Genomic DNA, 15,899 nt, shown 5'->3' with positions numbered 1-15,899 from the left:
CAGTATATATATGTAAAAGTGCATAATACATATGCAATATGCATATACATATAGCCTATGTTCATTGTTTCTCATTCTTTAAACATGGATTTGAATTCTGGGCTGCAAGAGTTTGATCGCTGGGGTTTCGGCTTCTGTGGTTTCGGACAGTACTTTCACGCCAATGGCCATGTCCTGAGCCTTTTGGCTGGGAAGACCCAGATTGTTGTTTCTCATTGTTTTTACAAGACATCTTTCCTTCAGATGATTTTGATACTTTGCTGAATGGTATTTGAAATTGTTGTTTGATGATAGTTAGGCATGTACACAGCTGCTGGGCTTATGTGACTTAAATTGTGTGGTTTGCATTTGTGCAGGAGGGTGAAGATTTCAGGATTTCCTTCTTTTGTGCAGGATTTATCTTAGTGTGCATCTTGTATATGAGAGAATTTAGGTGATTTTTAAGTCTAAATCACCCATGGAATGCAACATAGAGGAGGCACTCAGAGCAATGCGACTTTCGAAATGAAAGAAAAAAGGTGGTGATTTTTCAGGTACACTGAAGATGGCACAAAAGGCTAATGGAATCTTTCCCGATCTTGAGAAGATTCCTGAATTGGTTGAAAGGTGTAAAGCTCTTAAGAAAATTCCTCGATTACTTGCAAAGTGTGAAGTTCTCTATGTAATGTTTGAAGTTGGTCTTTCTCAATTGAATGGAGGCCATCACCCCTGGACGTCTTCAAGCAAAATGCAGGGTCGTTCTAACACTAACTTCAAGAAAGATGATAAAGAACCACGCACATTCACGTCATGTTGCCCTTCTTGTATGGTATCATGCTCAATCTACAAAATCTATGAAAATCAATTGTTGCTCATGACTTGAGTATTGAAGGTGTACAACCAGAATCTTCCGGGTACAACTTTGCGGATCATAAAGACTCTCCAAGCCAGGGTAGATCAGAAGTAGCCTCACAAAGTAATGATGGAACTGAAAACCCGTCTGTCACAAGATTTAATGGAAATGCAGCCTTGAGTCCGGTGTCAAAGGCGAGAACTGCTGCTGATGGCAGCAGGGGGTCTAAGTCTAACCCTGAAAAGAATGATATTCGGCATGAGGTTGGAGTAGGGAAGGTTGGTTTTCAAATGTCCAAGTCTAGTCTAGAATCTGGAGAAAGTTGCAAAACTGGAAATAAAGCTAGAGCTGATTCTGGACATGTTGAACTAAATGGAGGCTATCGCCTTAGGAGGTCTTCAAGAAAAAGGCAGAGTATTTGTTACAATGAAAATCTATATCATGAAGGTGATTCTGTGTGTCCTCCCAAAAGGTTGAGGGACAGTCATATGTCCAGTTCTACTAAAAAGGAGCATCAGAATGCTGCTGTGACTGATGGGGTATTTACAAGGGATATGCCAACTGATTCTGCTGCTGCAGCTGCCGTGGATCGATACAAGAAAGAACCGAAACAAAAAGCAAGTGCCTCTCAAGAAGAAAGGTTTTGCAGCAAAAATTGCAAAACTGGTGAGTTTGAGTTGGAGGTAAAGAAAGCAGTAATCCCCATGCAACAATGAAACTAAGTACAGAGCTGATGCTGCTTCTGGACCAAATTCAAACATTCCTGATCCTGAATTCAACAAGTTTGGGCTTGACGAGGATATGCCCAAAAACATTTTTAGAGCTAATCAGACATGGGCTCTTTATGCTCCAGAAGATGGCATGCCAAGATTCTATGCTCTTGTCAAGAAAGTGTACACCTCTGGATTTAAGCTGAAGATCACCTGGCTGGAGCAACAAGGAGTTGCCAGTTGCTTGTGGTAAGTACACACTTGGTCACAGTGAAGAAATTACAAATCATCTTATGTTTTCTCATCAGATGCACTTCAAAAGAGGCAGGGGCAGAAACTCTTTTCTGGTATATCCTAGGAAGGGAGAAACCTGGGCCCTCTACCACAACTGGGATATTGGATGGAGTTGTGAGCCTGAAAAGCATGTACCTAACAAATTTGAATATGTGGAAGTCCTGCAAGATTTTAAACAAAATGTTGGCATTGAAGTTGCTTACAAAAGGATTTGTCAGTCTGTTTAAGCAAACTGAGATGTGTGGGGTTGTGTCGTTTCGAGTGCCGCCTAACGAGCTATATAGATTTTCTAATCAAATTCCCTCTGTCAAGCTGACTGGTGATGAAAGAGATGGTGTCCCAAAAGGGTCCTTTGAGTTTGATACTGCTGCTTTGCCCCATGAATGCTGAAACTGATGTTTTTCTTCTTGTTTTTTCTGGTGAGTTGCTAGAAGGTGAAGCCAGGGCAACTCCTCATCAACTTAGAGGAAGTGCTACCAGAAGAATAAGCAAAGGCAACCTTACTGAAGTAAGGGAAAGTGTTAGTCCATGTTAGGCTGATGATGCATCAAAGAAGCATATAAATGCATTTTGCCCTTGGCTGTTAGTAGTTGACATGGATAGGGTCATTAAACATGAAGAGTTGTTTTTATTTTTTTATTTTTATAGCCAACCTTCAAAAGTACACCCTACTCACCATATTTAACCCTAATCAAACGTAGAGAAGTTTTCATACAGCGAACAACCCAGTGAACATTGACGGAGGCGCAACTGCATATTTTCAAATAGGATGACTGGAATAAAAGAGAATGAAAAATTCCAAAAGAATGACCGCAACATTGAGCAAGTCTTTGGTCTGAAACATGTTGTGGATGAAGCCAAGCAACATCAAAATGTGAAGTAACTGGTCCTAGTAAATTTGTAACTTTCTCGGACTAGCGGCAAGTGCCATGGAACTACCAGCTGTTCTTTTATAATGGTTTTACATAGAATTTGTTTATCTACTTTAGACACAGCAATATATTGCTGGGATTTAAAAATCCATAATTCTGTGTCCTTAAAAATGGTAGGTCATAGTAGAGATCCCTTGAAGAAATATTTGTGATGTCGAAGAGTTATACAGGGTATTAGGGTTGTGTGATAGAATGTATTAGAATGTATTAGGGATATTTTTGGTCGTTAAGTAGGGGAAAAAAGAAGATGCCGGCAAAGTCATCTAAGCCAACGGTCGTTATTGGAGATCCTGACCATAGTTCTAGACATTTCCTCTGAAAATTTAAAATGACGCACAAAGGGCATTGACGCATTATTGGCTTCAGCGGCCCGCGAATATTTCAAGAGAAATAAACCCAAATTTGGAATTTCATAGAAACTCAGGGAACTCTCAACTCTCCTCCTTCTCACCCCTTTCTCTCTCCACTCTGCCTCCAAATATTTTTGCTCACTCTCGCTTCCCGCTCTCTCTTCCCCCCATCTTTTTCCATTTCTCTCTCAAAACGGAAACCCTAACAATCCAAATATCACGATTGAGTTCGCCTTCTTCTTCTTCTCTTGTTCTATCTACCTCTCACTCACTCGCTGAGCTTTTTCTCATCAGCAAGATTTCTAGGGTTTTTGAAACCTCTGCGTAATTACATATTCGATCTTCGTTCCCTAGAAATTTACTCGAGCGCCCTGCTTGTTCGTTTTCGTCATTTCTGAGCTTAATTTTGGCTGTTTGGTTCTCAAGCTCTGGACTTGGGGTAATACATTGACTTGATCTGTATTTTTTAAGGCGATAGTACTCGTGGTTCTTCACATTTTATGTTTACTTATAAATGTTTGGATTTGTGTTGTTTTTATTATGCATTTGTAAAGATGTGGTTGTTTCTAAGAGTATGTTTGGTAGCTGAAAAGAAAGATGGAGGAAAGAAGAAGAAAATTCAGTGTTCAAGTGCTTTTGGTTTGGTTTTTTATTTTTAAAGTAGGCAGAAAATTCAGTATAAGCTTATTTGAATTTTGAAAAATGATAGATGGTTCAAGGAAGGAAAGACATACATCAATACATGGAATTGGGTGGTACTTAGTAGATCACTGTAGGATAAAGTAAATAATGAGTTTATGGTTTTGATTAAGATACTTGCCGGAAAGGGTGGGCCTGATTGATTTCATATTCACATCTGGAATTACTTTGGTCATTTATACATATGTACGGTTACCATGTTGATTGGTTCTGATTCTTTCAATAGGTATTTTGTCTGCAGGTTTGGAATCTCTGGTTTGGTTGGTAGTTTGATGTCAAAGGAACTGCTCTGAACCTTTTGGTCAGGAAAGGCCAGATTGTTGTCTTTCATACTTTTACAGGACATCTCATTTTGATAACACTTACTGAATGGTATGTCAATTTGTTGTTTCATGTTAATAAGATAAATACGTAGCTGGTGGGCATGTTTGACTTAAGTTGCTTGGTTTGTGTAGGTGCGGAGTGAAGATTTTGGATGACTGGACTGTGGGTATGCAGGGGTAGATTTCCCTTTTTTTCTTGTCTCGGTGTATATCCTGTATGTAAAAGAACTTAGGCGAATTTTTATTCCAAATCATCCATGGAGTGCAACAAAGAGGAGGCAGTCAGGGCAATGCAACTTTCTGAGATAAAGATACAAAGCAATGATTTTACAGGAGCAAGAAAGATGGCACAAAAGGCACAACGACTCTTCCCTGAGCTTGAGAACATTGAGAAGTTACTCACTGTCTGTGAAGTTCACTGTTCATCAGAAAACAAAATAGGTGGATCTGAAATGGACTGGTATGGAATTCTTCAGATTCAAAAATTTGATAATGATGCAACCATCAAAAAACAATACAGGAAGCTTGCGCTGTTACTTCATCCTGATAAAAATAAGTTTTCTGGTGCGGAGGCTGCTTTTAAGCTGATCGGGGAAGCAAACAGGGTGCTGGCGGACCAAGCGAAACGCTCTGTGTATGACATGAAGTGTAGAGCTCTAGCAAAAACTGGTGCACCAAAACCATCAGCTCATCCATCAAACGGAAACTTATTTGTCAGGAAACATAACAATACTGCAAGCAATATTCAGAGTAGTCCTCAGTCACAGTACACTAGCATGAATCAACATCAACAGGTGCAACCAGAAACATTCTGGACATGTTGTCCTTTTTGTAAGATAAAATACCAATACCACCAAGACTTTGCAAACCGATTGTTACGCTGTCAAAAATGCCGAAGAGCCTTTGTTGCTCATGATTTGGGTATTCAATTTCAGGTGCATCCAGAATCTGTCAGCAATGAATTTCCGAATCGAAAAGAGCCTCCAAGTCAGGGTGCTTCTAATGTAGCCTCACAAAGTAATGGTGGAACTGGAAACCCATCCTTCACAAAATATCAAAATGGAAATGCAGCCTCAAATCCATTGTCAAAGACGGGATTTTCTGCTGATGTCAGTATGGATTCTAACAGTGAAAAGAAAGATATTGGGCATGGGGTTGGAATGTCCAAGTCTGGTCCAGTGAAGCCCAAGGATTCAGAAATTTCAAGAAATAAGAACAAAAAAAGAGGAAGGAAGTCCATTTTTGAATCCAATGAAAGCTGCAAGACTGGAAACAGAGCTACATCTGATTCTGAACATGTTATTATTCAAGAGAAGGTCAGTAAGCTATCTGAACCCAATGGAGGCAATCACAATAGGAGATCTTCGAGGAAAAAGCAGAATCTTTCTTATAATGAAAATCTAAATGATGATGATTTTGTGAGTCCTCCCAAGAGGTGGAGGGACAGCCAATTGTCCAGTGGGGTATCTAAGACTGATGGCTCAACTGATTCTGCTACTACTCCTTCTGTGGGTGGACATAAGAATGAGGCAGAACAAAACGTGACTGCCCCTTTAGAAGAATGTTCGCCCAGCAAGAGAAGCAAACCTGGTGAATTTGAGAAAAATGTCAAGGAAGCAGCTATGCCAGATAATGATGACGGTAAATCGAATGCTGATGTTGGTCCTGGACCAAGTTCAAATGTCGCATCCATGCCAGTGAGCGTTGAGGTTCCTGATCCTGAATTTAATAAATTTGGGCTTGGCGAGGATATGTTGGAAAATGTTTTTAGTGCTAATCAGACATGGGCTCTTTATGATCCAGTAGATGGCATGCCAAGATTCTATGCTCGTGTCAAAAAGGTATTCACACCTGGATTTAAGGTGAGATTCACCTGGCTGGAGTCCAATCCAGATGACCAAGGTGAGATTGCTTGGTGTAACAAGGAGTTGCCAGTTGCTTGTGGTAAGTACACACTTGGTCACACTCAAGAAGTTACAGATCATCTTATGTTTTCTCATCAGATGCACTGCATAAAAGGCAGTGGCAGAAGCTCTTTTTTTGTATATCCTAGGAAGGGAGAAACCTGGGCCCTGTACCAGAATTGGGATATTGGATGGAGTTCTGAGCCTGAAAAGCATGTACCATACAAATTTGAATTTGTGGAAGTCGTGTCAGATTTTGATGAAAATAATGGTGTTGGAGTTGCTTATCTAGGCAAAGTAAAAGGATTTGTCAGTCTGTTTCAGCGAAGTGAGCAGCATGGGGTTATCTTGTTTCAAGTACCACGTAATGAGCTATTCAGATTTTCTCATCGAATTCCATCGTTCAAGATGACTGGTGATGAAAGAGATGGTGTTCCGAAAGAATCCTTTGAGTTTGACCCTGCTTCTTTGCCCACCAATCTTGATGATTTCATTGACTTGAAAAAGGATAACAGAGCCATGAATACTGAACCTAATGGTTTGTCCCGTGAGTTCCTAGAAAGTGAAGGCAAACCTGTTATGGGTTCTGGGAGAGTATGCGCAGCTGAGAAACAGGAGAATTCTGAAAGAGAGACTTCAATGCGTAGATCTCCAAGAAAGGCAAATAGCCAGTCTGCTAGTTCTGTTAAACTAGAAGCGACTCGATGTGACTTTACTCAACCCACAGGAAGTGCTTCTGCATGTCAGGCTACTGATGAAATTATCAAAACACCAAAGAAACATCTGAAAAATGATTCTGATAGAGAGACTTTCAGGCTTAGAAGATCACCAAGGGATTTAAGTAAGAACAGTACCAGAGCAAATGTAACTATGAAGCGCCCAGATTCCACCAACAATGAAAGCCATCCCAACTTCACACCGTCCAAAATAAACTCTACTTCTAGTCAGTCAGATGACAGAAAGCGTTCAAGTGTGAAGGATCTTCCTTCTGTCAGTTCCATGAAAAGCCCTGTTACCCCTCCATCTTCATCTCCTGCCTGTAGATTATCGCAGACTCAGTTCTATGACTTTGATGGGCAAAAATCTGAGGAGAAATTTCAGCTTGGTCAAATATGGGCATTGTATAGTGAGAGGAGTGGGATGCCTAAGACTTACGCTCAAATTAAGAGGATTGAGTCTAAGCCAAATTTTCAATTGCATATGGCACTGCTTGAACCTTGCTTGGAACCGGAAGGCATGAGTGAACCAGTTTGTTGTGGGACATTTAAAGTCAAAGGTGGTCAAACCAAGGTCTTCCCGCGCACCTCATTTTCTCATTGTTTGAAAGCCAAACCTGTTGGTAAGAAGAATTTTGAAATAAACCCCAGGAAAGGTGAAGTTTGGGCACTATACAAGAACCACAACCCTGAGTTGGGCTTTGCTAACCTGGGGAAGGGTGAAAGTGAGATAGTAGAAGTCCTGGACGATAATGACCAGAGCACAAAGGTTGTGGTTCTGGCAAAGCTTAATGGATATAAATCAGTATATAGGGCTCCGAGAATCCACAGATTGAAAACTGGTGTGATTGACATACCACAGGCGGAGATTGGTAGATTCTCTCACCAAATTCTGGCTTTTCAGCATACCATGGAGAGTGACAGTCGACTTGCAGGCTATTGGGAGCTTGATCCGTTATCAATTCCTGGTAAATTAGAATTGTAGTAGATTGTAGCATCCTTTGTGTACCATTGATGTAACAGAACTTTTGCTACAATGCTGCATGAGAAAAATGGAATGAACTAGAAATTAATGTCAATTTACTTTTTCTTTCTGTTATATAGATTCAGTTTGTATGTGGAGCCAGCGGCATTAGTTTTTTCTCTCTTCTTTTTCTTGGTGCAAATAAAATGCTGAGAGGTTGCAAATACTTCTGGCGAAAAAAAGAAGAGGTTGCAAACATTGGTTTTCTGATATGCATGTTAACATTAATTAAAAATATTGGTGGTCATTTTACAGAGGGGGCATTCCGAGAATCGAACTCGGGACCTCTCGCACCCAAAGCGAGAATCATACCACTAGACCAAATGCCCGCCTTGTTTATATTATCTTCGTGAACTCTATTTATAGAAAAAGGAACCATATATTAGAGTATAGTCCTCGATGGCTTCCGAGTCCCCGCATAGGCAAAGGAACCAGCAGTTGTGTGCCGACTAGCGGCAGTTCAGAGCTCTGTGTTCAGTGCCTCTCTCTTTTCTTCTTTTCTTTGTGGTCGCTAACACCACAAATTATTACTCCCTAGCTGAAGACCTATCAGTACGACGCCGTTTCTCTCCACACGCCGAAGAGAGCTCCTCTCCCTCACACTCCAGGTCTCTCTCTCTCTCTCCCCCTCGCTTAGTTTTGTTTAAAATTTGGCCATTTGCATAGTGCACTGTGCACCTTACTTGTTCGATAAAATGCTCATTTTGATTGGAGTCTGTAACTTTGAAGGTACTCACAGTATTGGTCCTTAAGTGTTTCCTATAAATGGGTTTTTCCTTTTAATGTTTTTGTACATCTTCCATTGCCTAACACCTTTTCGATGTAATGCCTCAACGAAGGGACTGTATCTCTGCATGTTGGTAAATTTGTACAGTAAGGCATGCCATTGCTGAATCCAGATTTCTCAGAGTTGTTCTAAGTTTCCTTCTTTGTGGTTGTGTATTGTTTTCAGCTTATTAAACAGAAGTAGGATCATTCTACATCAAGGTGTCTTGTGTGCGAGTAAAAAGGAAAATAAAAATGTTGAAGCATGTCTTTGGGAAGGTGTGGAACAAAGGGGTTCATGTGTATGGAGGAAACAGAGTTCTGCCTTGCCTGTATGTGTCCACCGGTGGTTTCCACAGTGGGCAGGTGCACTTCAAATCCCAATTTCCCAGTTCCCACATTTCTTATGTTCTGGAATTTTGACATCACAGAATTTTGGGTTAAGGAAGCACGTTTGAACATCTTTTTATGCTTGCATGATGCCATGAAGATTTGCTAGCCATCTAATTTTCCCTTTAGAAACTTTTTGATGAAACCAACTGCCATCTAATTGTGCAATTTATAGGTCAATTGTGCACAGAGAAGTTTTTTCGGGGTAGAGGATTTCCTTGATGATAACAATAGCCGGCCATACACTTACCAGAAGGAGAAGATATCCAAAAATCCACAAAAACATGTATCATTCAAACAGCGCACCATAGCCTACATTGAACCATTTACACTTGATGTGTTCATCTCAAAGCGGTTTGTTTCAGCCTCTATCACCCACCGGGTGACCTGCAAGCAGGTTGCAGTTGCGGGTACCAACTCCAAAGACATTAAAGCTGTCCTCAAGTCTCGCTGTGATATACCGGCCTGTTTGGCCGTCGGCCAAATCTTAGCCGATAGGGCAAGAGAAGCTGATGTCTACACTGCTGCTTATACTCCCAGGGACAGGGACAAGTTTGAAGGGAAGATTAGGGCAGTTGTTCAATCCCTCATTGATAGTGGGATTGATGTTAAAGTTTATCTTGACTGAATTGGTTTTTCTTTCTCCTTTGAATTTAATTTTCTTTGGACGCTGTGAGAGGTTTTGTATGGAACTCTTATTTGTGATTATAAAGGCATATCATTGCCAATTTCTGATAGTTAGCTAAAGGCAGATGAGCTTTCTCTGCTCTCTATTGCCATATGTTGAAATTTTTGGAAGAAATTTTTTGGTGTGGTGAGGGTTATTACAATACATGTTAAAAAGATACTGTGTACGATTAAATACGCGGTATGTTAATGTGGTGTTAAAAATCCACTGAAATAATAATTTCGGATTCGAAAGACTATGTCCCTATGTCACATTTGTGACACTAAGACTGAGTAATTCAAAGTCCATTCAAGCACTTCATATCGTGGACCAACATAAGCATGATCGGAACTAGGTTTTTAAAGCACCTCGTACATGCCAGTATAAGTAACATCGACCAACGTATGCACAAACTTTTTTTTATTTTATTTACAAGAGCACTCTAGACACATATCTAGATTTTGGAAAACACAAACCTGTTTTCCACCTACATTTTGATTATTATTGTTTTTGTTTAAGGAGGGAAATATGGTTATTTTCTTTTGATGCCCTTAAAAGAAAAAACTGCCAAAAGAAATTAGCGGGTATAAAAGGAGGCTACTCCGGTCATTGGCAAATTCCAGACGGAGAGAAAGAACAAATCGTTCTTGATTTTATTATCTTTCTTTCTGTTCCAGATATTCTCCCCTCCCCTTTGTAACGTTCGTCGGAGTCTCTCAGTCTCTGATTCTCTTGAAGCAACAAAGGTAGTCTCTCTCTCTCTCTCTCTCTCTCTCTCTCTCTCTCTCTCGCAAACCATTACAGCTTTTTCACTTATTTGAATTTTATTTATGGTTTTTCTTTTCAGATTCTGTGGCTTCTGTTTGGTCGTTGAGGGAAAGGTACGGAATCGTAAAGATATTAAATTTGTAGTGGCGTTGTTTGGCATTGATATGTTTGCAAGCTCAGAATATGAAATTTTCCGCTTGAATTGATTCTTTCAGTTTTGTGGCTTATAAGTTGAACCTCAATCATATTATTCTGCTGACTAAGAATGATTTGGGATCTGAATTTTATGCTTTTCTTTCTTTTCTGGGCAGCCAAATAGAGGGTTGTTGAATTGTCTGTTCAGAAGTTAAGCTTGATTGTTTGCTCCAGTCTGGGTCGGTTTTAAAGTTAGTTCAATTTTTCATCTCGATGTGTCTGTCTAACAGGTTTATTTATTTATTTATTTTGCAAATTACTTGCATGATCGAAACTGGGTTTGAACAAATGATTGGCTTCACTTGCGGGAACAGTAGAAATCTAGAGATTTTTAACTTTTTTCTTTTCTTTTCTGGTGAGCCTTTCTTTTCTTTTCTTTGTTTTTATTGTTGTGGTTGAAAATATATTCTTTCTGTTCATATCTTTCATCACCACATTTGGGTATGTGGGGCTTGATTGATTGATTTGGCTTTGCCCTCGAAGTATGAGAATATCTGGTTATGAAATTACCGGATGTGATTATAATCTTAATTTTATGCTGAGAGTAGTTATGGCGAGAGATAATGTAATTACCGGTAATAACTAACGAATACACACTCACGTCTGTTTTGGCATTTTCTATGGGACATAATGGTGTCCCTTAGATTTTCAACGGTTATTTAAGCCCCAGAGGAGTTACCCTAGGAACTAACATAAATCTAAGTAACAAGGGTACTAGGAGAGAACAGGAAAAGAAAGTGTGCAAATAAGATTTATTGGTCTTGATGCTGTCAGATGTACCAAAAATGCATGTGTAGCAGTTGGCATGATTCTGCCAAGCTGGCAAGTATGGCAAAAAATTCAATAGTCAAATATTTGTCATGATTTTTATTAATCATTTGTTCCTTAGAATAAAGTAGTGATATTATTATCATGTAACAAATTTGCACGTGTAGCACGTTTCTGGCCGGTCGACAAGGATGGTAAAACAGTCAATAGTCAAGCCTTTTTCGTGATTTTTACTGGTCATTCATTGTGGTTTATTTGAGTAGATCAACTGTAACAAAGAATGCTCCTTAGATGGAGGTATTGAAATCGTAAATAGACCCTGGTAAGTATCCATATTGAAAAAGCAGGATAATTATCTGCAGAGATAGATCTACAGGGGTGTCTTCATAATTTTCAAACGATTGAGCCTTTGAGTAAAAAGGACAATGTAGAATGAATCAACCGTATTTTGACAGCTTAGTGCAGGAGAGGGAAGGGAAATTTGTAGATTGGAAGGGTTTCATGGAGAGAGAAATGGAGAGAGATCTGTGTTTCTCATATTTTTTGTGAAACTACAACAAATTTATAGTTTTCACACTGGAGGTGTACTTGTTGTTGAATAAAAATGGGGGATAGGACAACATCCACCTAAAGGTGTTGAAGTTATTGTTCTTTCCATATACATGACTTTATATACACACATATGGATTCATGCACGTATACCTCGTGCCCAGTGCAATATATATTCATGTGTATATAAGCATACACACAGAGGTATTTCTCTGTTAGTTTGATAGCTTCATGCCTGTCAACTATGCAGAATAAAATTGTGTACAAACAGTTGCAGTGTTGTTTTTGTTTTTTGTTTTTTTTCCTTTAGGGATATACAGAGGAAGGGGTCTTATCTTTACATGCAAAGCTAATGTGTACAAACTACCAGTCATACTTGGAACATAAAGGACCATCCATCACTTTTTCTTCTAGGATTTGTACTTCTACAGTTAGTGTTTTTTCAGTATTGAAACTAATTGAAAAAAAGACAAGGGCATGAAGGTAGAAACCTTTTCTGTATTGTGCACCAAAATATTAAAAAGGAGATTTAAATTTGAGTGATTCTTGGATTGAAACTGATACCTTTCCACTTAGCTAAAATGTCTCCATGGATTTACTGTATTGACTTTAAAAGAAATAATTTCAATGCTGTTTTAAGTTTTTATGTATTGCCAGAACAGAGTGAAGTATGGAAGGTGCTTTTACATTCATTTCTTTTCCTTTTCCTTCTCATGTCGATTGATTCCTTTCCTGGTTATGTTGTTCCTGCATCCTTCTCTTTTTAATAGAAAACAAAATAAATCACTACATTACCAAATTGTTTTCAGGATATATTTGGCTTTGTGATCCTGATTGTATAGCATATACTATGGAACTAGATGATAACTATATGGAAACAGATAACAGGAAGGAGATAAATAGTCCTGCAGTAGTGTTGAATAATTCAGAGTCATCTGAGCAAATCCCTTCCCCTGCAGAAGCATCCAACAACCCGGAGTCATCTGAACAAATCCCCTCTCCAGCAGAAGCATCCAAAAAACCAGACTCATCTGAACTGAAGACCTCTTCTGCTGAAGCGTTCAGTGGACCTGAGTTAGCTAAAATGAAAATGTCTTCTCCTGCAGAAGTGTCTAATAAACCTGATGTATCTGAAAAGAAAATTGCCTCTCCTGCAGAAGCATCCAACTCTGGAAAGAAAACCCCAAGATCATTGAAGGGCAAAGCTAAAATAGTGAAGAAAACTCCCATTCATAACAGCTTGAAAACAAGCAAAGGTACAACTAGCTCACAGGTTAATGGGAGGAAACGAAGGCGGAATAGGGGTAACAACGAGAGTAGCAACAAAAGAGAAGAAGATGCCAAGAAGATGAATTCAAAAAGAGAGAAACAAGAGAATATCACGAATGAAAAGCATGCCGAGAAGAGCCATCGGGCTCAAAAGAATCCAGGAAAGATTGACGAATCCGAAAAGAGCCTACAAAACCAGCAGAGTACAGAAAAACGACGTGGGTCAGACAAGAGTGTGAAGAGTCAAAGGAACAGCGAAAAACATGATGAAAAGAGGGAAAAGCTTGGTGGTTTGATCTTCATGTGCAGTGGAAAGACAAAGCCAGACTGCTTCCATTACCGTATCATGGGTGTTTCAATGGGTAAAAAAGACCTTGTGTTGGGTATCAAACCTGGGTTGAAGCTTTTTCTCTTTGATTTTGATCTTAAGCTTTTGTATGGGGTTTACAAAGCATCCTCTTCAGGTGGCCTAAAACTCGAGCCAAAAGCATTTGGTGGAGCCTTCCCTGCTCAGGTCACATTTTCTTAGATCTCTCTCTCCTTGTTTGCTTTGTTTAGTTAACCAGACATGTATGCTGATGACTTGAAAACTTCAGGTGCGGTTCAACGTGGAGAAAGATTGTCTTCCTCTACCTGAGAGCGTTTTCAAGAAGGCAATACAAGAAAACTATAATGAGAAAAAGAAGTTCAAAACAGAACTTACAGTTCGACAAGTGAGATAATGTGCCCCCTGCCTTTTATTAAGTTTTCCTGGAGTGAGCGATAATTGTTTCTTCGCATATGCTGAAGTAATAATATCCAATATTTTCTTTTCAGGTCAGGAAGCTCACAGCACTTTTCCGACCAGCTCAAGTCCATTCAACTGCTCTAGCTACCCGTTCCCCAGTCCAGGCTAAAGTTCGGGATCGTGGAGTTCATGAAGGAGCAAGGGAATCAATGCCACATGCCCACAGGGATGCACATGCTAGAGATCCTTATGCCAATGGTGATGCTAGGAGTTATCCAGTGTTAGCTCATGAACGGGACCAGCATGTTAAATACCGAGATGTGGCATCAGTAAGGAGAGAGGAAACTTCTCATGATTTATACCTTACTGAAAAGGAATATCGAGCTTATGGTCTTCGGGGAGAGAGAAGAAATGTGTCTCCTCGTATCGTTCCTCCAGCTCTGGAAGCTCGCCATAGAGAGTATGAAAGAGAGCATCTTGCAAGACAGCCAAACCTCATTTACCGGGAGGCTGTCCCTGCACATCAAGAAAATGTTCATAACGTGTCTCCTCGTATCGTTCCTCCAGCTCTGGAAGCTCGCCATAGAGAGTATGAAAGAGAGCATCTTGCAAGACAGCCAACCCTCATTTACCGGGAGGCTGTCCCTGCACATCGAGAAAATGTTCATTCCGATCCTCTCTACTTGAATGATAGAGATTACCCTGCTTATACTCACGGTGCTAGACATGAGTTGCCACCTGCAACATCTGCTACTGCTGTAGATGCGTATGCAAGGGATCCATATTACGGCTACTCCTATTATGGTTCTTCATCATTGGACCCATATTTGGCACCCCAGAGGAGAGAGGAAGTTCCTTCAGGATCTTTTTCTGTTGTCGGGAGGAGAGAGAATTATCTAATTGAAACTGATCCTCCAAGGAGAGAAACTGATCGTGTGGAGAGATTATACTCAACACATGCTTTTGGTGGGAGGAGAGAGAACTGCCTGATTGAGACTGATCCTGTGCTAAGGAGAGAAACTGATCGTGGAGAGAGACTATACTCGATGCATGCTGCTCCTGCTGATGCTGCATCCGGTTATAACAGGACAGAAAACTACCAGGCAACCAAGGCTGATGCATTGCCTGCGCCAGTTTCGTCTCGTTATGCTTTTGCAGGTCCGTCGTACTCCTACCGTTAAATGACGCCCTTGCATCCCCCTGTATGTGGGCATTTATTTTCTAGGTTTTTTTTTCAAAGAATAGGGAAAAAAACTGCATGTGACAAATATTTGAACTTTCAGACCCAAAGAAGGGACAAATACTTTTAACTTGTTAGTTGAATTTGTTAAATGGTGCCGCCGAGGTTGGCAGTATAAATTTTGGAACTTATTTATTTTGCCTTGGCAAGTTTAAAGCGTAATAATAATGAAAGGGTAGCTTTGGATTTATCTTTTGCATATAAATCATAGCTCTCTTGCTCTTGCTCTCTTGCTCTGCTTGTGTTTGATAAATGCTTATTTGATAGGCCTGATGCGCGCATGAGGAGAAGTGGGTTTTGGATGCAAAATTCTTAGGCATAGACGTGAGTTGAGCCCAAGAAAATCAATTATTGGGGTAATTGACTTTCTTTTTTCCTGGGTCAAGACCAAGACAAAGGGGTTGTAATTGACTTGACCACATCAAGCATTGAAATTACTCCGTCACCTTCACAAGTTTCTCTGGGGAAGTACGCCTCATATGTTGTCGAAATGTACTTGAAACTTCCCTTAAAAAATTTCCAAGACATTCATCCCCCAACTACCAGAAATGTTATCCATTTATCCATATCCATTGTTCATGTTGACTGGCTTTATCAGGGTTCAGCTGTTGGATGTCATAATTAATTCTTAGGCAAAATTATCAGGATTGATGTCCGACTAGTCCACATTCCATACACAAGTTTGTACCATGCGCGTAACGCAAGCATATTGATTTTTCTCCGACACAATTAACCTGAAGTTTCTGCCAAATGCTACTTTTCATTGCATTTTTAATT

General features: G+C 39.9%; 3 protein-coding genes and 1 non-coding gene across 7 annotated transcripts; 3 read left to right on the top strand and 1 right to left on the bottom strand.

Annotated features, from left to right (window-relative positions):
- Positions 3,094–7,874, top strand: LOC18772858. Of its 2 annotated transcripts, none has more exons than XM_020566155.1 (3): positions 3,094–3,557; positions 4,059–4,189; positions 4,273–7,874. In XM_020566155.1, exon 3 carries the CDS (start codon positions 4,398–4,400, stop codon positions 7,743–7,745), a length of 3,348 nt encoding a protein of 1,115 aa, XP_020421744.1. In that variant the 5' UTR covers positions 3,094–3,557; positions 4,059–4,189; positions 4,273–4,397; the 3' UTR covers positions 7,746–7,874. The 2 variants fall into 2 exon arrangements, with proteins under 2 accessions (XP_020421744.1, XP_020421743.1); XM_020566154.1 differs by having other exon boundaries at positions 4,044–4,189.
- On the bottom strand, positions 8,042–8,113 carry TRNAP-UGG. Its single transcript has one exon. It is a non-coding gene; the product is annotated as a tRNA-Pro (tRNA).
- On the top strand, positions 8,195–9,763 carry LOC18774214. The gene is made up of 3 exons (XM_020566156.1): positions 8,195–8,392; positions 8,737–8,915; positions 9,115–9,763. The coding sequence occupies exons 2-3, from the start codon at positions 8,805–8,807 to the stop codon at positions 9,565–9,567; spliced, it is 564 nt and encodes a 187-aa protein (XP_020421745.1). The 5' UTR covers positions 8,195–8,392; positions 8,737–8,804; the 3' UTR covers positions 9,568–9,763.
- Positions 10,171–15,701, top strand: LOC18773314. Of its 3 annotated transcripts, XM_020566293.1 has the most exons (6): positions 10,171–10,352; positions 10,454–10,487; positions 12,696–13,669; positions 13,752–13,868; positions 13,972–15,040; positions 15,390–15,701. In XM_020566293.1, the coding sequence occupies exons 3-6, from the start codon at positions 12,737–12,739 to the stop codon at positions 15,404–15,406; spliced, it is 2,136 nt and encodes a 711-aa protein (XP_020421882.1). In that variant the 5' UTR covers positions 10,171–10,352; positions 10,454–10,487; positions 12,696–12,736; the 3' UTR covers positions 15,407–15,701. The 3 variants fall into 3 exon arrangements, with proteins under 3 accessions (XP_020421882.1, XP_020421881.1, XP_020421883.1); XM_020566292.1 differs by lacking the exon at positions 15,390–15,701 and having other exon boundaries at positions 10,174–10,352; positions 13,972–15,312; XM_020566294.1 differs by lacking the exon at positions 15,390–15,701 and having other exon boundaries at positions 10,178–10,352; positions 12,846–13,669; positions 13,972–15,312.

The sequence above is a fragment of the Prunus persica genome, chromosome G6, assembly GCF_000346465.2.
Source record: "Prunus persica cultivar Lovell chromosome G6, Prunus_persica_NCBIv2, whole genome shotgun sequence".
Classification (NCBI taxonomy): domain Eukaryota; kingdom Viridiplantae; phylum Streptophyta; class Magnoliopsida; order Rosales; family Rosaceae; genus Prunus; species Prunus persica.
The sequence above is the reverse complement of the archived record's forward strand: the minus strand, read 5'-3'. Positions and strand labels throughout refer to the sequence as shown.

Coding starts and splice junctions, on each gene's coding strand:
- LOC18772858 (XM_020566155.1), top strand. CDS start 4,398: ATGGAGTGCAACAAAGAGGAGGCAGTCAGGGCAATGCAACTTTCTGAG.
- LOC18774214 (XM_020566156.1), top strand. CDS start 8,805: ATGTTGAAGCATGTCTTTGGGAAGGTGTGGAACAAAGGGGTTCATGTG. Junction 8,916..9,114: donor GTGGTTTCCACAGTGGGCAG/GTGCACTTCAAA, acceptor TGCAATTTATAG/GTCAATTGTGCACAGAGAAG.
- LOC18773314 (XM_020566292.1), top strand. CDS start 12,737: ATGGAACTAGATGATAACTATATGGAAACAGATAACAGGAAGGAGATA. Junction 13,670..13,751: donor GTGGAGCCTTCCCTGCTCAG/GTCACATTTTCT, acceptor TGAAAACTTCAG/GTGCGGTTCAACGTGGAGAA. Junction 13,869..13,971: donor CAGAACTTACAGTTCGACAA/GTGAGATAATGT, acceptor TTTTCTTTTCAG/GTCAGGAAGCTCACAGCACT.